The sequence below is a fragment of the Uloborus diversus genome, chromosome 2 (assembly GCF_026930045.1).
Source record: "Uloborus diversus isolate 005 chromosome 2, Udiv.v.3.1, whole genome shotgun sequence".
NCBI classification, from domain to species: domain Eukaryota; kingdom Metazoa; phylum Arthropoda; class Arachnida; order Araneae; family Uloboridae; genus Uloborus; species Uloborus diversus.
Window position 1 is genome coordinate 80,934,077 of NC_072732.1, and position 24,025 is coordinate 80,958,101.

Consider the following 24,025-nt stretch of genomic DNA (forward strand, 5'->3'; position numbering starts at 1 on the left):
AGCTTAGTCATTCATTCATCACTTGTGAATGAAAGTAGACAAAACAGGGTGTTTTGTGATAGAATTTTTTTTTTAATTAAATAAAATAACAAAACAATTTTCTTTCCTACATTTTTTCATTACAATGAGGTGTACTCCCAAATGATCCTAATAAATGTTGTACCACATTTCATGACTAACAATGAGAAAAAAGTGAGAGCCAAAAGGGCCCAAAATGTAAAAAATATAATCCATTCGAAACCAATGATGGACAATATATCAGAAAACATAGGGGGAAAAAAGGGGATCATCCAAAAACAAAAGAACATGCTAAATCTAATTGTTTTAATTTTTTAAACTTAATTATCTATGTGCAAATTGATTTAGAAAGTTTGAATCCAGTTTTTCTTATGTAATTTTTTTTAAAACTGAGCAAGGATTTTTCATTTCTTAATTGAGAAAATGTGAAAACTTTGTTGGAAATTATAATTTAAAAAAATGGTTTAAAGTTTTTTTTTTCTTTTTCTTGTGCAGAAAACTTTTTGAATGATGTATGTTTTGCTCCTTTCGTCCTAAATTTAGTACTAACACAAGAAGTTCCTTCTAGAACTAAACGAGCCTACTTTCCCGTATACCCATACTACTTTCTAGTACCTCATCAATATTCTCAAAAATGGCTAAAATCGCAAATTGTTTCGAACATATCTTTTTATTATTTTAAGCTGATTTCTAGGAATAAAATATAAATTACTCATCTAAAAATTTAGATGCGTAAAAAAAAATAAACAAACAAATAAGATAGCAGCAGCTTTGAAACAAAGCAGCTAATACACATTTTTCCATAAAAAAAATTCTTTAACAGCTATCAAAACCAAAAAATAATTAAAATTAATAAGCTCATTAAAATAAATACATCATATCAAAAAAAAAAAAATCTTTTTCCTTCCCTGTTTCTTTTTTCCCTGTTGCCAAAAATAATTTTTTAAATGAACTAATGCACTTACCAAAATAAATAAAAACAATAAAATGTCAACTTAAAGAAATAATTTTCACGGTCAAAAAAAAAAAAGAAATCGTCTGCGCATATCTTTATGTAGAAACATAAATGACTTCGAGTTGATTCACCGAAAACTGAATACCTAAATTAAAACTAGCGTGAAAATAAATACAAGTCATATTAATAATAATTATTTCACAGTTAAAACTGTAGCTGCGGATTCGGAGTCAATCTCATTTTGGGATAAAGAAGTCTGAGTCAAATATCCAAGAATCGGAGTCATCCGATTCCAGTCAATTTGTCCTCCGTGTATAAATTTTTGCCAAAGCTACGAAGTCAGAGTCAAAGTCGGGGAGTTGGAGTACAACTAATTGTCGGGCACAGGAGTTGGAGTACAGGGTTCGTACTCAATTTCAGAAACAAAATGAAGGAGTTTTGGAGGAGTTCTGAAGGAGTAAAATGATATTTTGAAGGAGTACAAATGGGGTGTCCTTAAATGATGTTGCATTTTTTTTTCAACATTTTCGACTCCCTTCCCCTTTGTCAAAGTGTCACACTTCACCTTGCTACTCCTCTTGTCACATGTCATATTATTATAATAACTGTGCGATGTCAATTTTTGTCAACATCTCTCTTTCCCTTGTCACAATTTCATGAATCCGTCTCTCCCTCAAGGCACAGGCCCGAGGAGAGACAATGTCAGCCTAGTTGGAAACTAGGGGCCGGCGACAGTGACGCAAAAAAAAAAGAAAAGAAAGAGAATAAAGATAAAGGTGGTGGGGAACTCCGAATATGAGAAAACAAAGATTAAGTGAAATTTACTCTTTTGATATTTACTTTTATGGCACTTAAAATAAATTGTTTTCTAGTAAGTAGTTTAGATTATTTTTCTTCTTTTTTCCGTTTTCTTTTCTCCACCCTTTTCATTTTCTTCTTCTTTTTTTTTGGGGGGGGGGCGGAAGGGGCTCGGTGACATAACTGACAAGGGGCCCTGTTAACGAATGACATCACTTCTTTATGTGGATGACCCTTTTTACAATATCATAACTGCGATTTACTAAACAATCACTTTTTTAATACAATCACTAATTAAGAGTACAAATACAAAAGTGACGACCAGCAACAGGCTCTGGGCCCAGCTAGACTGGTCCTAGTCAATTTACAATCCCCAGTGAAGATCAATGGCCCTCTTAAAACTATCTACTCCCGTACTCATTACCACCTCTTCTGGTAAGTTGTTCCAAGGTTCCACTACCCTGCTATAATAATAATTTTTCCTAACATCTTAAAAATACTTATTTAATTTTAAATAATAATTAGACAAACTGACTTTTGCTGCTGAGAGTTTGGTGGAGGGAAAAGCAACAATCATAAAACTTGAAAAAATAGCCAAGCACCATTAAAGCATGTTTTACTACACTTATGAAATGTCTTAGCCATCTAATAATATTTTCACCTTCAACATCAATGATCAATTTGTAATTCACATCTTTTGAAAAATATTAATATACAAAACTACTATAAAAAAATCGTCCTTATACTTTTGCCCTTGTGACGATGTTAAGCTGTCGATCGAAGTTACTGGCATAGAAGAAAATTTTGTAATATTGAACTAAAAAGAAGGAGTTAAAACCAAAATGAAGGAGTTTGAAGGGCCCTTTAAAAAAATTTCCTGAATGAAGGAGTATTGGAGGAGTTTTGAAGGAGCGTACGAATCCTGAGTCAGGTGCCCCTAAATTCTTGGAGTCAGAGTCTGGAGTTTGTTGTCAAGAGCTATTTCCAACAAAATTTGTTTGAAGTAAATCTGCCTTCAAGTACAGAATCTGCATTAACTTTCAGTTTCCCTGTAGGCGCTAATGTTAAGGGATTTGAACCATTCAAAATCAAACGGAAAATTGATCAAATCAAAAAGATATTTTATATACAAGTTTTTCATCAAAAGCTTTTTCCTACAAAGTTTGAAGCAAATTCACCTCACAGTTCGGAATTGCCTTGAATTTCCCCGTAGGCGCTAATGTTAAGTTTTTTTGAACTGTTCAAAATTGAACAAAAAATAGTTCAAATAAAAAAATGAAATATAGGAATAAGGTGTCCTCGCCAAGATCTTTTGAAAAAAAAAATTTGTTTGAATCGGACTATTCACTCAAAAGTTATTAGGGGGGACAGACAGACCAACAGACATTTTCCCCCACCTCAATACCCTACTTTCCTATTTTTAATATTTTGATATTTATTTAATTATTATTTTCGACTTTTTTTTGTTTTTTGTAATATTTTCAAGATGCATTAAGCCTTCTTTCATGCTTTTTTCGTCTTTCTCTGATTTTTACTGGGAAAGTAGGCTAAAAAGGGAAGATAGCTTTATTCAGGTTCTTTTAGGTGCCTTATTCCTAGCTGCTTCAGTGCTTTTTACTGACCCCCAAACAGCTTCAGAAATTTTTCGTACCCAAAACCGTGGGTTTGTTCATGGCGGGAGGGGGAGGGGGGGGGGTCTTTCTTCAGCATGACCCCTCCTAAAATGGTTTTCTGTATGCAGCCTTGCATATTGCCAATTTCGATATTGGTGGTAAAGAATGCCATTTGCATTCAACAATTACAAAGGTAATGCTTAAAAATATCTTTAGGCACTTTCCTATTTCAGAAAAAAAAAAAACAATTTCAGAGAGTAAAAATTCTCTTATTTCTAATTCCATTTAAAAACTAATAATTTGTTTCTTGAGCCCTTTTTTTCATTTATTTTTTTTTTAATTAGAAGTTAGACTGTTTGAAATTGAGAATTTCTGAATCACTACTTTAGCTATTAAATACTAATTAGGTTCTGAAGCAAACTGCACCATTAGATAACGTATGTTCTCTTTAGGCTATTTTACAGGGAAAAATGGTAGATTGAGACACTTACATGAAATAAAACATTAACTTTGCATACATTCCACATAAAGCAGTTTCAAATAATTAATAGAAACTAGTGGAAAAAATAATATTAGTTATCTCTCTCAGTTATGCTAGTAAAAGATACCTAAAAATGTTAACTAAATGAAACCATAAAGAAAAGTTTACCATCTGTTATAGCTGGAGGATCATCAGCATTGACTTTTTCAGGTGAACTAAGAGAGAAAAAAACTTGCATAAAAATTACTATGCAATGTTATAACCAACATATTTTTTAGAATACTGAAAACTTGTTTCATTTGATTACATATATATATATATATATATATATATATATATATATATATATATATATATATATATATATATATATATATATATATATATATATATATATATATATATATATATATATATATATATACAGTGAAACCTGTAAAGTTGAGCACCTGTCTAAGTTGATCACTATTTTCAGACACAGAATTAGATTTTATCATATAATTCAACCTCTATAAGTTGACCAACTGCTTAAGTTGACCACTAAAGTAGTGCATCACAAGTGGTCAACTTACACAGGTTTCACTGTATATATCAGTCAGACCACAATATAAAGTCACCGCCGCAGATAAGGTCACTTTTTGAAAGTGCCGGCTCATTAAATTGGAATTTTATGTTATGGATAACCGGATATATCACCAGGTCTTAAATACCATTATCTTTTACGGTCACTTTTTTCTGAGTTTCTTTGGATGATGGTCTGACTTTTTTTGGGGCACAACATAAGTTTGATCTCAAGAATTTTCCTTCGTGCACAATCTTGTATTGGGTAAAAAGTCATTGCTTCTATCTATACTAATAATATAAAACAGAATTTGTTTGTTTGAACAATCGTCGTGCGGGTACTGCTAGTTAACGTATAACGTGCCGAGAATGCAGTAGAATGAGCATAACGACAGTAGCACAGGTTGTGAAAACTGGGGGAACACAGGGAGTGAAGCGGTTATACGAATAGCACAAAAAGAAGATAAATGTCATGAGTCTTAAAAACTAGCAGTGGGAGAGCTGAAGAAATTTGTAAGAAAATTAAACCTTAGAAAATATAGCACAAAAAATTAAAGAACAATTCCAACGATTCCTGTATTGAGGATTATTTTAAATAAGCTAAGTTGTGCATCATACTTTGCTTGAGCATATTGAGCACAAAAATGATAATTTTATAATTTTTTATTGATTCTATTAATTTTGTTTGATTTGACTTAAAAATTAGAAGCCTAATGAACTGATACTTTTGAACATATTATATTTACAAAGAATTATAAGAATTATATTACTTATGCACATCCTTATTTTTTGATGTGAGGATCTGAATGGGTTATAAGGGCACCCGCTTTAGGGGTGATATGGGCCTCAAGTAAAATTTTCTGAAGACTGTGAAATTTTCAGAAACTATAAGGAAGCTAACACGCTTTGAAATCATTTATCTGGATTTGAAAAGTTTGATTGAAATAAAAGAAAATTTATAAGGTCAATTTTTGTTCAAGATTTTTGAAGACATCTATCTCTACTCAGTATTTAAAGCACTTGAAAAAAAAGTTTAAATAGCTTGTGCGCCTGCTTCAAAAGTTATGATTGGGAAAATATCTAATGGACTATTCCATGAAAAAGTTGTCATTTTGTCCCGCATTTCATTAAAAAGTAATAACTCAAAAAGTAACAAAGGACATTTTTCGCAAAAGTACAACAGATACATTTGCGATTTCTTAATGAAAAAAAAAATTGTTACCTTTTTTAATTATTACTTTTAGAGAAAAATATGAGGTGTTACATGAGGTGTTACATGAGGATTCTATTTTAAGATCTATGGGTTGTACTGAGAGCATTGGAGGGTTTAGCATCTCTATGAAGTATAGAGTACATAACAGTTAAATACCATGAAATGCCCCTTCAATATTGTTTGTAGTAACCAATAGATAATGCATAATTTTTTAATACCTCAGAGTATAAGATAATGTTAATACATAGTAATTTTGCAAAGTTTTGACATTCACCTTTACTGGAGAATAATACCCTTTTTGCCTTACAATCATCGATAAACAAAGCATAACAACAGAGACGGTTCAATTTTTTACCTCCATTCTTGCATTACAGTAAGAAAAAGGTTATCACTACAACACTGCACAACTTTTGACTAAGACAACTTAGGAATGAAAATCGAAATCTACTCAAAATCTTACTTCAAGCTATCAGCACATATAATATCTGTATGGAGATTTCGGGCAGCATTCATATCTTGAATAACCTCTACTATGATGTGATGTTAGAAATAGAATTTTTACAAATATCTCTACACTTACTTTTGCCCAGGTAAACTGAACTTCACGATAATCAACCGATGCTTGTTCAGACCAACGATCCGAGTGAATTGGAAGTGAGTGATCGGATCAGATGTGTGACGTAACAGACTCCCGCAATTGGCTTAGCAGGGAGGCGTCTCTGCCACTTGGTGCATCCTCATTGGTTGCGTGGACGTGAGGGCATTGATGTGAATAATGATGAGGACAGACTATTTAATAGCGATCGGAGCTGATATTCGCTCTCTCTTTTTTAAGACTCGTTCGGTGATGTCTGTCCTGTAAAAGGTAGCTAGGGTGGAGCTCGTATTGTTCGGCGGATTGCCGACTGTGCTTGGCTGATCGTAGTAATAGATTAGCGAGCCGTATTAGGATGAGCTTAACTAACTTGCTAGTCATATTTAATTAATCTTTTTTTACCTTTGGCTTCAGTTATGTTTATACAATTATATTTACCTTTTTTCACGTGTTAATAAATTTTAGTTATTTTTTAAAGAAGTCTCTTCATCAGTTATTCACAGAAAGTAGATGAAATGTTAGTTCTTTCACTAACTTGCTTTCTGTGAGAAATTGAGAGACTGTTGGTGAAGGAGGGGCCGAAGATTTTTGGAATTATATTTTTAGAGAATGGCGTGCTCTAGCATAATGATAGAAAAATTGAAGGATGACAACTACTCTTCTTGGTGCAGTGATATGAAGTTTGTTCTCATCGACCGGAATCTATGGAATATCGTCACTGGAAAAGAGACCAAGCCCGAAATTAGCACGGATAGAGGGGTTACCGCGAAAGACGTCGCAAATTTCGAAGCTAGGAGACAATCTGCTGTTGCCGTGATATATCTGCACGTCGGAGATGAATTCAGGAAAATTATTGAGAATACCGAAGATCCCCACGAAGGGTGGAACCAATTGAGGGAAAACTACTTTCCAGACAACAGAAGTATCAAGATGAAGCTCTTTTCGGAGTTAACCTCATCTAGAATGGAAGAAAATGAGAAAATCAACGTATTCGCAGCCAGATTGAGGAGAATTTACGATCGTATGAAGGAGTTCAAGACCCCATTTTCGGAGGAATTTCTGTCATTCCAACTGCTCCTGTACCTCCCATCCTGTTTCGACGGAATTGTCCAGAGTATACTGCGGAGAAGTGATGAAGATTTCATTTTTTCAAAGATTGTGTCCGACCTGGTAGCTGAGGAAAATCGTCTATCTTTGAGAAATGATGATTTTGACATTCAAGCCAAGACAACTTTCGCAGTAAACAAGGACTACAACAAAAGCGTAACGTGTTTCCGTTGTCGAAAGACTGGTCATATCAAGAGGTATTGTCCTGAAGCAAAGAGTCGTCCCTTAAGTCCAAGGAGAGGTCGTTCGAGATGGAAAAGGCACGGTTCTCAACGGCGAAGTGATGACCACCACCGTTCTCCATCGGCTGATTTTTGTGAGTATGAAGATTTCTTTTTAAGTGAGGCAAACTGTCTAATGGATAGATCCAGTTCATATATCTTTGATTGTGCCGCCACCCACCACTTCTCAAAGGACAGAGACATTTTTCAGAACTTTGTAGAATTAAGTAACAAAGAAATGGCTGTAGCCATTGAAGGTAAAACATTCCCGATTGAGGGAAAGGGGGATATTTATTTAAGATTTGGTAAAAGAAAAATTGTTTTAAAAGATGTACTTTACTCCTCCAAATTGAGACGAAATTTAATTTCGGGATCTAAATTTGATAAAGGTGGGGCAAAATTTGAAGCTAAAAATGGTATTTTGACGGCATCAGACCAGAAAGGTGTTATTTTTAAAGCATTTTTAAATAATGGTATATATTATGTAAAACCCCAAAATGTTGATAAATGTTTTCAAAAGTCTAGTCATGATAACGTAAATTTGAAGGATAAACAAAACTCTAGTCATTTTTCTCGTAATATCGTTAATGTTGAATCTTCAAATGTTGAATCCTTAGAAATTTGGCATAAAAGATTAGCCCACGTAAATGCTGATTGTATAAAGAAAACCAGCAACTTAGAAAGTGTACGGGGTTTGCCGAAATTCAAAGGGGGGAAATTTAATTGTGAAGATTGTAAATTGGGAAAATTTAAGAGGGTATCCTTCAAACCCATTAATAAAATTAAATCTGAAAAACCTCTTGATTTAATTTATTCTGATATTTGGGGACCATATCCCGTAAAAGGAAGAAATGGGGAGAGATACTACGTGTCAGTCATTGATGACTATTCCAAACGAGTTTCGCTGTATCCGATCAGAGAAAAGAGGCAAGTAACTGGTATCCTTATTCAGCATATCAGGAGGGCTGAAAGATTTTTAGGAAGTAAAGTGAAAGCTATAAGAACTGATAACGGAGGGGAATATGTCAATAATGAATTTCAACAGTTTTGTAAGAATTCTGGTATTTCTCACGAATTAACAAACTCTTTTTGTCCAGAACAGAACGGTGTCAGTGAAGTATTTAACAGGGTAGTTGCTAATGGGGCCACTGTATTGCTTGAGGAAAGCGGTCTAGATAAAAAATTTTGGCCAGATGCAATGTTGCACTTTGTTTACACCTGGAGCAGAGTTTGCCATTCGGGTCAAAGAAAAACACCATTTGAGCTTTATGGGAGAAATATTCCTTCAGTAAAACACCTTAAACCATTCGGAATCGTGTCTTACGTCGGAATTCCGAAGCAGAAACGTAATAAACTAGACTTAAAAGCTAGAAAAGGTGTTCTCATCGGATAATCAGGCCACGATAGATTTCTGTAAATCCCCAAATGAAAATTATAGAACGAAGCACATCGATGTTAAATTATTTTTTGTGAGGGACTTAATTTATCAAGAAATTTTCTGCATTAATTTTGTAAGAAGTAAAGAAAACCAAGCTGACGTATTTACAAAACCACTTTCAGGAACTGAACTTGTAAAATTTTTTGAAACAGTTTTTCATTAATCACTTTTGCTAACGATGAATATTCAATTTTAAAGATGTAATTTCGACATTGTATCAGGAAATTTTTTAATGTATTTGGAAATACTTTTCTGTATTGTGTAATTTTCTCAAAAATGAAATATTCGCGAAATTTTATTATACAATCGAATTTAAATGGGAAATTTTAGGGTGTTGAATTTTCATGTTAGAATAATTTTTTTTGCAAATTACAGCTCTAATATACACTGTAGTAATTAGCTAAAAATTTAATATGTACACTTTTTTTGCATACTTTATTACGAATGTGTTTATACTTGTGTCTTTGCAAATGTTTTTTTTTCTCGAGTTTTAGATTAAAGTCTGGATTGTAATTTGCGATTGGATGCATGTATTTTCGTCCTGATGGAATGTGATATATCGCCGAACGATGTTTTGTATTATGCTTAATTATTGTTATATTTTCACTTTTCTATAAAGTTATAGAATGGATTTGTGAAACTAGAAGCCAAAGATGTTTTTTTTTGAAAAAAAAAAATTTATTAGCTGTTTCTTGTAAGATGTAGAGAGGAGGGGCATTGTTAGAAATAGAATTTTTACAAATATCTCTACACTTACTTTTGCCCAGGTAAACTGAACTTCACGATAATCAACCGATGCTTGTTCAGACCTTTGATCCGAGTGAATCGGAAGTGAGTGATCGGATCGGATGTGTGACGTAACAGACTCCCGCAATTGGCTTAGCAGGGAGGCGTCTCTGCCACTTGGTGCATCCTCATTGGTTGCGTGGACGTGAGGGCATTGATGTGAATAATGATGAGGACAGACTATTTAATAGCGATCGGAGCTGATATTCGCTCTCTCTTTTTTAAGACTCATTCGGTGATGTCTGTCCTGTAAAAGGTAGCTAGGGTAGAGCTCGTATTGTTCGACGGATTGCCGACTGTGCTTGGCTGATCGTAGTAATAGATTAGCGAGCCGTATTAGGATGAGCTTAACTAACTTGCTAGTCATATTTAATTAATCTTTTTTTACCTTTGGCTTCAGTTATGTTTATACAATTATATTTACCTTTTTTCACGTGTTAATAAATTTTAGTTATTTTTTAAAGAAGTCTCTTCATTAGTTATTCACAGAAAGTAGATGAAATGTTAGTTCTTTCACTAACTCTGCAAGAAGTATTACAGTTAACAGGTGGTATCATTCATCAATGGTATCAATTCTCTTCGATAGGGGAAACAGTTTCTTGTGAGAGGTGTCCCTTGATAACGTGATGTCCAACGGGGGATGTTGACACGCGCTCTGAGGAGAAAAGTGGGGAGAAGGCACATCTATTCTATTTTAAGATCTATGGGTTGTACTGAGAGCATTGGAGGGTTTAGCATCGCTATGAAGTATAGAGTCCATAACAGTTAAATACCATGAAATGCCCCTTCAATATTGTTTGTAGTAACCAATAGATAATGCATAATTTTTTAATACCTCAGAGTATAAGATAATGTTAATACATAGTAATTTTGCAAAGTTTTGACATTCACCTTTACTGGAGAATAATACCCTTTTTGCCTTACAATCATCGATAAACAAAGCATAACAACAGAGACGGTTCAATTTTTTTACCTCCATTCTTGCATTACAGTAAGAAAAAGGTTATCATTACAACACTGCACAACTTTTGACTAAGACAACTTAGGAATGAAAATCGAAATCTACTCAAAATCTTACTTCAAGCTATCAGCACATATAATGTCTGTATGGAGATTTCGGGCAGCATTCATATCTTGAATAACCTCTACTACTTCCCATCGTCCAGGATTCGCACTTTCATCACCATTGACATCCATATTGATCCTGATACGTGAAAGATTTTTTATTGTGCATGCTTACAAAAACACATGAGAAATATTATACTACTCATCAAAATTCATACATTAATCAAAAAAAAAAAAAATGTTGAGTTAGGGTGGGGTAAAGTGGTAATCTACAAAACTTGATAGTTACAATGAAATAAAATCTGAGCATTCTAAGAAAGATTTAAGACAATTTTATGATGGACACAACATACCAACTACTAGCCTTTTCCTTCTTTCTTTCCCTTTTTTTTTTAATGCATAGGCGTATAGTAAATAATTTTAATAATATTACCTAGGGTCAGGTGGGGTAAAATGGGTATAAAAGAGCCAACTTTTGGATTTTGACTCAAATATTTTTGTCAAAAATATTTTCTTTTTTTTTTTTGGTTTTATGCATACATTACATATGTTGTGGGTAGAATTAAATGATTTTCACACATAACTTGATACAAATTTATTTTTGAGAGGACCCGGTAGCAGAAACTGTGAGATGGGTGTCAGATTTTTCAGCGGTCTGCAGATAATTTTACCAAAGAACAAAAAGAAAAAAGAAATAAATAAAAGAAAAAAAAGAAAAACAACTTAGCAAAGATCGCTTGGAGATCCTCTTTTGACCGGAAAGGCAATGGATGCTTCAGCGTTTTAGATAGAAACATAGTCGCCATATTTGGTCATTCACAAGATGGAAGTAGATAAGATGCTAGTGGTATGGGAAGTAGATAAGTGCAGAATTGGATGTTTTATTTACTAAAAACTAATGAAAAAAAGTAAAAACGTGCAGCAATTTTTTTTTTTTTTAATTTTTTGTGAAAACTTCTTGAGAAATGAAAAATTTTATATTTAAAATTTCACTTTATCCTCATTGCTTTGGATGCAAAAGCGCTAAAAACTTTTCAACTAAAGAGTAGTCCTATAAGAATTTTTATTTTTAAATTATTTTTTTGCAACAAATTCAGAAATTAATATATTAGTTTTTGGCATAGTCGCTATGTTTGGTAATTCCCAAGGTGTTGGTGCGCAAGACTTTTTAAACGCCTACATTTTCATAAACGGAATTGGATGTTTATTGCAATGCAAACTATTGAAAATTATGCAAAGTGTGTCTTTTTTTTGGGGAAATTCTTAATTATTGTCTTGAAAATGCAAAATTTTATCTTTAGAATATTATTTTAACGTCACTGTTTTAGAGGCTAACGTCATAAAAACTATTTAATCTAAATTGTACTTTTTTAAGGATTTTGATGTAACAAATTCAAAAATTTATTTAATAAGCATGAATCTTTCTGGTAGACGCCATGTTTGGTCGTAAGCAAAATGGCAACAGACGAGCCTATTACTTGCTTAAGTTTCCAAAAATAGAATTGGATATTCACTTCAACACAAACTATTGAAGATAACATAAAATGTACAATAATTTTTAATTATTTTCATGAAACATGTGAATTGTTATCTGCACAATTGTATTTGATACGGAAGCTTTGCTATGAACTAAAACAATCCTCTAAAATGCAGTTTCCTGCCAACTTCTTATTTACTAATTTAGTTATTTATTCATTTAAAAAAATTCAAAAACCTATTTTAACTTAAATTTTCCATATTTAAATAAACATGTATTGAATAATTGTTTTTTATAGAGCGCAAAGTTCTATTTATTTTTGTAAAAGTAGTGGAAATTGCCCCCCCCCCCTTTTTATACTTTAAAACTCGCCAGCAGTGGTGGCTAAGTTTTTCGGGTCTAGTGGCCACAGGCCAGTTGGAAAATTTTTGAGACTTGACCTTTACCAGAGACTTGAGTATTTTATGGAAACTGAAAATAAAACTAATAATAATGCTGCAGATTATTTTCAACTGATCAAAATAGTGTTGCAGGCTGGCTAGAAAGTTTCTGCTACTGGGTGAGAGAAGTATTTATGACTATATGTTTTCTATACCCATTTTACCCCACGCAAGTGAAAATGGGTAGCCTGTTCGGTAAAATGGGTATTGAAGTCTAAGAAGTGATAAAAAAGCATACTATTTGTTCATTGCAGTGTGATTATATAGACTTAAGAGTCAATTAACAAAATTTAACTATTTAATTTAAAAAAAAAATAGTGCAAGCAGTAAATTTGACAAAATATTAATAAGGTTTCTTTCAATGCATTATATCCATACTTGTCATTCTTTAAAAAAAGTAATGGCCTCTATTGTTAAATTGTGGCTCATTAAATATTTTTATTATTTGATGTTTTTCCATGAAATAAATGTTGTCTACATCAGGAAAAAAAATCCTCAATCTTGGATTTTTTAAAAATATTCCATCTCATAATATTTCCCTCAACAGCCATATATTTGCCAATAAATCCTTTCTTGCTTGTTTCCTATAAGTATAATATTTATATCCAGGCACCTGTGGTTAAACTTTGCTTCATAAGCATTTTTAGCAGTTTCTGTTCCAGATACTTCCTATGAATGGAAACTTTCTTTTTTCACTATTTTTTATTTTCTTGTTTTTTACATTATTTTTTTTACTTTCAACTCTTAGCCTTTCTAAAACATCTTCATCAATACTTCCTGTATTTGCCAGCATACACAAGTTGTTTTAAATAACTCATGCATGTAGTTGTCAAATCTGAAGCTCTTGTTGAAATTGCAGACAGTATTGCACTTTTCAAATCTTTATATGGTGACGAAATCGTGCTTTGTGATATATATTTTTCGGATTGAAAGGAGGATGCGTTCTGAGAATTTATAGGTACATTAGAGAAATTGGTAGCATCAAATACAAATGTGACGACCAGCAACAGGCTGGGCCCAGCATATTCTGAGGAAATTGTTATTTTGTGCGCAAATGCACACAAACTCTAGAATAAGTATACAGCTGGCTTCTTATTATTTATTATGAGGAGCGAAGTTTATTTTATAAAGTCATGGCATTGCATACTTTTATGTTTCAATCATTTTAAATTAACCACAAATGAATTAATATTCATTTAAAGGAAAATATGCTGCATCTTTTAAAACAACTTGCTGGAATGATAAACCTAACCATATACTCATTTAACACCATTTTCAAAATATGAGATTAAAAATAGAAAAAAAAATTTTTTTTTCTTCCCTGTAAGTTGAAGCAGCAACAAAAATGTCCAACTAAAGATATTATGACACAGTAAAAAGAATTTCTCAAAAATCAGGAGCTGGAGATAGAAGTTTAAGCAGACAACATATAGTTTGAATTTATCTACTTCAATTTAAAGTGATACCTCTCACTAAAAACTAATGTATTGAAAAAATATATTTTGCGAAATAGAATTCAGAACAGCCAAGTATAATGTCCCACTCAAAAAAAGGCAAATTTATTTTAAAATAATTTGTTTTTAAAACTATATATTTTGACTACCCATTTTACCCCACCTGACCCTAAATAATTTTAATTTAATCTGTAATGCATGATATTGAAAGAACCTTACTTGGAATCTACATAAACTTCTTGCAAATAGTTTTTTTCTGCCTTTATGCTCCTTGATGCCCTGAAAAACAAAAGTAACATTGTATATTTTACCTCCATTTTATCAAGAATGATATTTTTAATCTGCTGAAACTGGCCAATTCTATTCATTAAGCAGAATTATAAATCAGCTAGATGTCCCATTTTTTTTCCATTCTGGAAAATTTTGGAAAAAAGTCTCTGACAAAATATTTCATCCACTTTTAACTAAAATTGAAAGTTTCAAATTAAAAATACAGAATTTTATAATAACCATGATTTAAAAAATAAAAATTTGGATTTTTTTTATTTAAATTGGAATTTTTTAAATTTAAAATCCGATATTTCATTAAAAATCCTCAAAAATGTTAACAAAATTAATTACTTTACATTGGTAAATATAATATATTTCATACAATAGATGAACCCATAATAACTTACTTTTAAATTTAGAATAAGTTTTCTAACTATTCAATAAGCTTTTAAGTAGGGTTTGCAAGGTTTTGGACACTATGGTAAAAACCACGGTAAAAACCCTGGTTTTTACCGTCCTGTCCAAAACCCTTGTGTCCAAAACTGCCCAAAACTATATTTTTAGAGAAATTGTATTTTGTGAGAAAACATCAAAAACAGAATAAAATACATCAAAGTAAAGTTTTATATTGAACATTTATTCAATGTGAACATACAACTTATTTATAACGCTGATTTTAATTTAGTTACAGAAGTTGAATTCTTGATTTAAATTTAAATTTGTATGCATGAGTTTATTTTATTTATTTATTTATTATTATTACTATTATTTTTTTTCCATAATGGTAACCAAATTTACTTATGTTTGTGTGCGAATGAAAGCAGGGTTGGTAAAGTTTTTACCATCCGGTTCAAAACCTTTGTGTCCAAAACTATTTTTTGAAAAACCATATTGTGTGAGAAAATATAAAAACAACAAAATGTGTCAAAATTATGTTTTTTTATTGAGTATTTAATATATTTATTTAATGTGAACATTCAAGTATAAATATATATATATAGATTATATATACAAGATTTTAATCTAGTTACGTAGAAATTAAATTCTTCATTAAATATTTCAAATTTTTATGCATGATTTTTTTCTCTTTTCTGTTTCCATAAACCAATTTTTTCGACATTTATGCATGTGTCGAAAGAAAATGTTCAAAATACGGTGCAATAATTGACTTAAATGTAATTAATGACAATTTTTTGTAGTTACAAAATGTATTATATTAAAAATATGAACTAAAAAAATATAGCACAAGTTTTAAAATATAAGTTGTATTTAATCATTAATTTCTTGTTCTTTAATCTATGATTTAAAAAAAAAATTTCATTAAAATATCACGCAAAATTTATTTGCAAAAACCATTAAAAAATGAAGCTTTTTAAAAAACATTGTACATTTCATAACATTCCTTTGAGTTATAAATGGAACTGAAATTAGTTGTCTTGGTAGCAATGTGAATTACTTTCATGGCTCTACCAACTGTTACAAAAGGTTGAGTTTTATGTGTGCTAGAGTTATTGGCATTTTATTTTAAATAGAGACGTACCGAGTAGCCGAGTACCGAGTACTCGGCCTTTCACTACTCGGCCGAGAACCGAGTTACCGAGTACTCGGCCTAGTTACCAAGTACCAATTATGTTTTAAGAAGAACCACTGACACACATGTGATGAATTTTGAACTTATTGGAATAGTAGTATAAACCTCCTTGTCCATATAATAGTTTTTAAAACTAAATTCCTGCTGAAATTTAACTATGCATTATATAAACAATTTTGTTTGTGTCAAAAATTTTACAAAAAAATTATTTTTAAAATTCAAAATAAATAAATAAAAGGAATTAAAACAAATTACAGTGAAATCCCTCTAATGCAGACACTAACAGGACAAATTTTTTTTGTCCACAATAGAGAGGTGTCCGCAGGACAGGGGTTTAATAATGTTATTTGCATTGGAACTGGAGAATTAAAAACTGTCCGCATAAGAGGGGTGCCCGTTAGGAGGGGTTTCACTGTATACCAATCAATTATAGTTCTATTCAGTAAATTACCACCCATTAGCCAGGGCTAAAGCAGAAATACGTGAAATACACCGCCCGGTGTATTTCACGAATTATAGTTCTAGTCCGCCAAACATAAATAATTTTTAAAAGCAGATAAAACAAATGTGCAGGAACACTGCAGACACGTGTTTCTGACCCCCCGTTACAAGGAACATCTTTTTCAGTGCATAACATGTGAGCTAAAGAATGTAAAGACATACGACAAAAAAATCCGACTTTTGTCGGATGCCTTTAAATCCTCAAGCTCCCATTTTGTGCATTGAAAAAGAAATTCCTTGTAATGCCAAAATACGTGTCTGCAGTGTTCCTGCAGTGTGCTTTTAACGTTGTTTTATTTCCTTTTATTTTTTAAGCAAAGGTAATTTATATTTTTTATAACTAATTTTTGTTTGTAGCAAAAATCAATTTTTAATATAAAAATTCCATATTTTCTATACATACCTTTTTGGCATAATTTTTAATAAATAAGTTTTATCAACTTTGGGGACATTAAAATAAAGATTTATTCCACAAACTTCATTATTCTCAAAATTTAAATTTGACTTATAAATTTTAACCGTAAATGATTGCAGAATATAATGCTTGCTCTTTTTTTTATAAATTTTAGTATCTGTCTTGGACAATATTCAATTTTTTGCAACTACTCGGTATTGGCCGAGTATTTGATCAGAATTTGGCCGAGTACCGAGTACTCGGCAAATTGGCCGAGTAGGCCGAGTACTCGGTACGTCTCTAATTTTAAATAAAATATTTTTTAAATGAACATTTTGGAGAAAAGTATTATCAAATACTCATTATGTAATTAATTCTCATTAATATTTATAGTTATGCATTAAATATTGTAGTAAATACAAATTGATTAGATTACACCCCTTTAGCTTTAGCATAGTTTTCGACAGTTTCATACACTTTTGGACAGTTTTAGACGCCAACCACCTGTCCTGTCCTAAACCAGTTTTAGACAGACCAAAACCCAACCTTGCTTTTAAGATTAATAAATATATTATAAAGGTTTCTTAAGATGTGATTTTGTTTTTTGCCTGGTTAAAAATAAGGTTTCCATCATCATGTGCGCTTTTAGTGTAAAACAATATGTTGAACAATTACTTTTCTTAACCGTTTAACCGCCGAACTATTGACGGATGATCAAATTTGAGTAATTTTTTGAAATTATGTCTATTTATGTCTAGTAAATACAGAAATAAAATAAAATTTCTAGAAAAAAAATTTTTACTATGTTTTTCAGTATGTTCCATTTTTGGAACATTGGCGCTTTGCATGAAGTTTTTTTTTTCAGAGAATTTTTTTAAACTAAGAGGTTTTGAATGCGGTTTTTATCTTAGCATACTTTATTGCAGAAAAGTAATATTTTAAATTGCATTTATGTACATATCAGAATTCAGAAAATCCAATACAGAAATATCTAATGCCCATGATATGAAAGGAAGCATTGCTGATGAAGTCGTTTCTCGCAATGGAAACATTTCTTAGTCGTATTTTTTTGCACACCGCGCAACGTCCTTGGGATGCAGATACAATATAATGTCTGTCAGACATTCTTGATCGATTATGTAAAGGACAACAAGGCCCTGGATGACTTTCTACTCGTACTTTTCTTCTTAGGAGGACAGTTGTTATTTCTCTTCGGAACTCTAAATGCTTCATCTTCACTTCGTGTAACTCACAATGAAGTAACCAACTAGCTACAACTGAAATATTCAGAGCATTACTAAAAAGATTCCACCACCATTTTTTACTCCTCAAATGAGGTCTGTAGCTCCCAAAAGTTTATCCAAGACGTCCACACCCCCCATTCCTTCATTGTATCTCTTGATAAGATGAGGTTGTGGCACATCTATCTTGCATTTCTGCGCATTTGAGTAACATTTTACAGATGCAAGTGGCTCATGTGTATAACAATTAGATGCTACTGTAACCACTGCATTATCATTCCAGCTGCACATGTACACTGATCCATCAGATCAATAGTCAAAATTTCCTCAATCTTCTTTAGAAAGGGTTTTTTTGGATTTCAGTGGACAATGGCCAGTTCGGTTTTCGCGAATTGTTCCTGTTGCTCGTACACTTTTTTTTGATAGCTGAGAAATTAAGTCATATGATGTAAAAAAGTTATCAAAGTATACTTCATGCTCATGTGTCAGTCAAAACTGATAATAGATCATTTACAACTCTGGATCCTAATTGCACATCAGGGGATCCTTCTTTTTTGCCTGAATAAATCTCCATGGAATATGGGTATCCACTTGAAGAGCACAGCATCCAAATTTTGAAGCCGAATCTTATTGGTTTTCATCTAATAAACATTTTACATGAATGCCGACCGTAGTAGGGAACCATAGATTCATATATGCTCAATTTTTCATGAAATACACCAAATTGTTGAGGGTTTTTACACAATTCTTCGTAAATAGGGAAAACTTTTCTTAGTTCATGGTTGTCCATCAAATGAAAGTTGTTTTTTATTTTTCGAAAACGATTTTGAGGCTTAACTGTTGGTACAATTGGCACAGATGTATCTTCTGCACTGCTCCAATACATATCTTCAGAAGGAACAGAATGGTACCCACTCAATAGCAACAAACCAAAAAATTGTAGGATTTCATCTCTGTCAACATCTATTCTTCCTCAGTGATATTGCCTAGTTCATCAGGGGGTAATTGGCATATATCTACATCTGACAATGTCTCTAAATAAGCCACAGCTTGTTCTACAGTAAGAAATCTAATAGACATTTTTTAACATTTATGAACAGTTGGTATACGTCAAACAGAATTTCGTTTCGCTTGAAAACAAAGCTAGCGAATTATTGAACTGCATTTAAAATATGAAAAATAAAACGCTCACTAATGTTATTTTTTATTATCACGTGACAATGCAGCTGTCCGAGCAGGTGTGGATTCGGAGCCATATAGTCCGTCAAACAGAAGACTGTTATTATTTTCTTTGCTAACGAAACGTCATATCCTTTCAAAATATAAACTTACTTGGTTTTACCAACATCTACATAAGAGTACATTCAAAATGAGAGAAAAAAAAAGAAACATATATTACGAAAAATGAAATTTCCCCTTGCAAGTCGAACGATTTACTTCTTGGAAATTTGACTCCCTAAAAGCGCCAATGTTCCAAAATTGGAACATGCTATTTTGAAGGGGTAAACCTTTCGGAAATTTCATTGTACATTTCTACAAGCATTTTAAAATCATACATTGAAGTATTTTTCACAACTATAATAAATATCATCACATTTTCTCAAAAAGCCAATTTTTGGTAAATTTTATAAGAAAAAGTTGCAAAAAGCTAAAAAAACACTCATCTTTGAAAAATCGCAATAAATAATTGAAAACATATAAACAATCAAGCAGGAAATCAAAAAATACTTTGAAATAAGACTAAACTGTGTTAAAAAAAACTTGTTTATTTTAACGTTATTTCTTGGGAAAATTTTCACTTAAATATGATGTTCCATTTTTGGAACATTGGCGGGTAAACGGTTAACTATATCACCATGGTGAATAAGAAAAACTGCAAATTTTTATTTTGTTCTGAACTGTAATTTTTGAGTAAAAGTAAAATTTAAAGAGTGAAAATCTGTTACATGCACAGAAAGAGGGGAGTATGTAATTTCGCCTCTTGATGTTAAGATTGTACAACACAGTATAGTTAAATTTAGAGCAACATATTATAAAAATGCAAGATTAATTTATAAAAATGAAATCAACTGGTTTTAATTAATGATTTGGTTGTTGTTGTCTTGTCCAGTGGAATAGTGTGGTAGAAATCAAATTGGTTCAAAAGTATCAAAAAGAGCCACTGTCACATCAATAACCTCCAAGGAATAGAGGAGTTGAGGGGAGCAGGATGGATTCTGAAGACCTTCGCCAAAATGGCAGGGCAGTCAAAGATATAGTTGGATAGAGCTCAATGTATTTGCAGTGTGCAGTGAGGACAGCTCCTATAGCTACGACGGCTATCAAGATGTATCCTCATTCCTTTGAAGGTGATTTTGTTTAAAAAAAAATCAATTTATTTAAATCAAGCTGATTTAAATCAACGAACCCTGGTAATAATAAATACAGAAATAGATTCTTCTCATTTAAGCATCTTTTTGTGTCAAAATATCCAGGGTTTGCAGATTTTTATCAGTTGATATATATATCCGATATTTATTTTGAAAATATCATGATATTTTCTTATTTTCGATATTTATTTTTTCAACTATGGTATTTTCAATATAAAAATTATATTAATGATAGTAATGTTGTTCATTTATTATTAAAACTAACCAGAAAGTTATGCACTATAATTTTTTAGTGTATTAGTGCAGCAAAGTAATATATTTCTTTTTAATTTTGTATTGATTTTTATTCTTAGCAATGTAACACTTTTAAATCATATTAAATGTGCGTAATTAAATATTGAACGTTAGTCAGAAAAAAAGAAAATATTTAATAACTGTGCACCAATGTATATTTTTTATTTCTGAATCAATAGCTGTAAAAGTAGCCAACAGAAGTAAAATGAGTAAAACAGCTAATGCTAAATTGACTTCATTAAAATTGACAAAAATGTAAAACTAAATATTAGACATAAATAATGAGAGAAATAATAATTTTAAGTCTTCACATTGAGGCGATTCCACGAAAAGTGGTCCTGACACACTGAAATATTTTTTTCACATAAATTGAAAACAAATCTCTTTTTTTTTAGATTAAAAAATATCTACTGTTTTCAATTTCAGCATCAATTTTGTGATAAAAAACTTTTTTTATACCAAATCTTGACCATATTTGGTAAAACACAGGCAGCACTAAAAAAATGCATAGTTATAAAGATGAATTCAAAAGCCATATTTTTCTTAATCATTAATTTTTTCTTGAAAAAACTATGAAAAAACATTAAAACAAATATTCTACTATAACTATGAGTTAAAAACTTAAAATTAAGACCACTTTTAATAAAATTTCAACCCTAGAAAATACTCAGACTATTTTTTCAGTAGCACATGTAACACATAGAGTAGGGTCAGGTGGGGTAAAATAGCCTACTTTTGATTTTCACTCGAGTATTTTTGTCAAAATATTTCGTTTCTATTTTTTTTTATGTATACACTACATATGTTGAGTGTAGAATTAAATGATTTTCCCACATAAGTTGATACAAATTAATTTTTGGGAGGAGTGTTTATGACTATGTATACCCATTTTACCCCACACAGGTTAAAATGGGTAGCCCGTGAGGTAAAATGGGTATTAAAGCTGGCGGCAAGTTCTACTACTTATTAACTACAGTGAAATTCCGTTAAAACCAATTTCAAGGGACCGCCAAGTTGTCATTATGGGAATTTTGATGTAATGGATTCAAGCTATGTAGGGGAAATAAAATTCAAGGATTGTCGTATACTTAGAGTTTTGGCGGGGGTTATATCGACCCCCTGAGAAGAAATCTGCATTATGTCCTACATTAAGTTATAAAAATTAGCTAAAAATGAACATATTCCTTATAAATATGCTTTAGTTAAAGGATGCAGAGATTTTAAGCACATATAATGAAGTATTAAAAAAAGTTTAACCACCTTGCAGTTTATGACGAGATATCTCGTCCATTTAACATGTAGTTCTGGGACTGTCCAACTGCAAGGGGGTTAAAAGAAACACCCTTAAAAAACCAGCGCTGCTTCAGCTGCATTTCAGAAAATAGTGGTTAATGCTCCCTTTAAAGTACAAAAACGTTATGAATGCTTCAAGTTCTTGCTATGATATGTTTGAAGAGACATTTTTCAGTTTTTGCTCTGTTTCAGCATCAATAAAAATGCATTTTCATTAATTCTCAAAGGTGTCAAAATGACACCTGCACACACTTCTTAGGTATTATAACTCTTTTGTTTGGATTTGAGAAAAAGAAGAAATGCTTCAAAACTAGGAATGCACCGGATATTCAGTAACTATCCAGTATCCGGCTGATTTTTTAACTACCCGGAACTATAAGGTATCCGATCTGACAAGCCACTCCCGATCCGGATATCCGACAGTTTTTTGCAGGATATCCGGTAAAAATGTGAGAGGGGTTGATGTGGGGTTATGAGGTACAAAATGAGGATTTAATTTTGAATTTACTTTTGCAAAAATTCGAGTTAAAGATTTCACTGTTTCATAAACTTTTCAATGATGCTTTCTCTTTTAATTGCTGCTTCAAAAACGACCATTCCTCTTCAAACCTAGCTTCTGGCATTCCCCCACGTCGTCCCCCCTCTCCTTCGCGAATCTGCTGACGTTATGTTACCAATAATTTCTCCCTCCCTCTCTCACTCTCTGCTTTAACACGCTGAGGTGAAAAGTCGACCTTGAAATGGTTCATATCAAAGAGCTTGAAGTTGGAGAAGCGGCCGTGTTGAAAATTAAAATATAGTCAAGTTCTGACTTGCGGGAGAAATGCATTCCACTACTCCTCTCGCGTAAGTTGAAATTTAGCGTAGTAGAAAAATGTATGGATTCGGATCTTTAGAAACACACTAAAAAATTTTAGGCATTTGTAAACACCTCTCACACTATTTTGAACCATTTCATAACTATATATTACCGTTTCTTGCATAAAAAAAGCTGTATTATTCAACAGAAAACTCTGTTACGATGTACAAAATTAATGGTCAATGGGAGAGAGACATGTAAATAAAACAATAATATAGTTACAGTGTATTAATAATTTAATAATGCACGCTTTGGTGCCATTATATCTCATGAACATTAAAATGAAGAATGAAAGAAACTAATAAAAAATGCGGAATAGTTGCACTAAAACAAAGCGACGTTTAGAGTAGTACGGTGTGGAAACTTCCGTTTTCAGTGATACTAAAAGGATGAAGAACCATCAAGAAATCAATATGTGGTGACCGATGACGTAGTCGATGCCTGCACACAGTGCGAGCAGTTGTACAAACGAACTATTTTCGAAATTATATTTGCTTGTATATTTTTACACATGCTAAAATCCTTTCATTGCATTCATTTATATCCAAAATTTTGTGTTGCGTTTGTATTTTTTCCATTTTTAGTTATCCATAAAAGTTTTCTCCCCCTTTTTTAAATTATTCCACTTCCGTAAAAATGAGTTGAAATCTACCTGGAAAAAAAACCATCCACAAAAAAAAAATAATAATAATAATCTCAGAACAAACGTACAATTCATTTTATTGAAAGCATGACACATTTTAGAGGAAGGAGAAGGGAGGGTGGAGATCGGGCAAGTGAAATTCGAATTCTCAGACTTCAAATAATCTCTGTATGAACTAAAAATATAAATAAAGAAAAAACGGAGAGAGCTTTTTTTTTTTTTTTTCAGTTTTAATTTCTAGTCTTGTCATTTTTTCTATTACTTTTGCTTTGCATTTAGACTTAGCAAAACACAGACCAATTAAGTTTTGGATTAGATCTAAACTAAAACTGATGACATCATAGTTTT

At 31.9% G+C, this 24,025-nt stretch overlaps 1 protein-coding gene across 3 annotated transcripts in view; it reads right to left on the reverse strand.

The window, feature by feature from the left end:
• LOC129235254 (upstream stimulatory factor 2-like) overlaps positions 1-24,025 on the reverse strand; it is a 59,265-nt gene that overhangs the window by 25,769 nt on the left and 9,471 nt on the right. For 2 of the 3 annotated variants that reach the window (XM_054868966.1, XM_054868965.1), the window contains exons 2-5: positions 14,442-14,501; positions 10,930-10,990; positions 6,100-6,164; positions 4,034-4,080 (exon numbers count right to left, since the gene is read on the reverse strand). In XM_054868966.1, coding sequence (XP_054724941.1) covers positions 4,034-4,080; positions 6,100-6,164; positions 10,930-10,990; positions 14,442-14,501 — 233 coding nt within the window. Of the gene's footprint in view, positions 1-4,033; positions 4,081-6,099; positions 6,165-10,864; positions 10,991-14,441; positions 14,502-24,025 lie in introns of all 3 variants that reach the window. The other variant, XM_054868964.1, reaches the window with a different exon arrangement.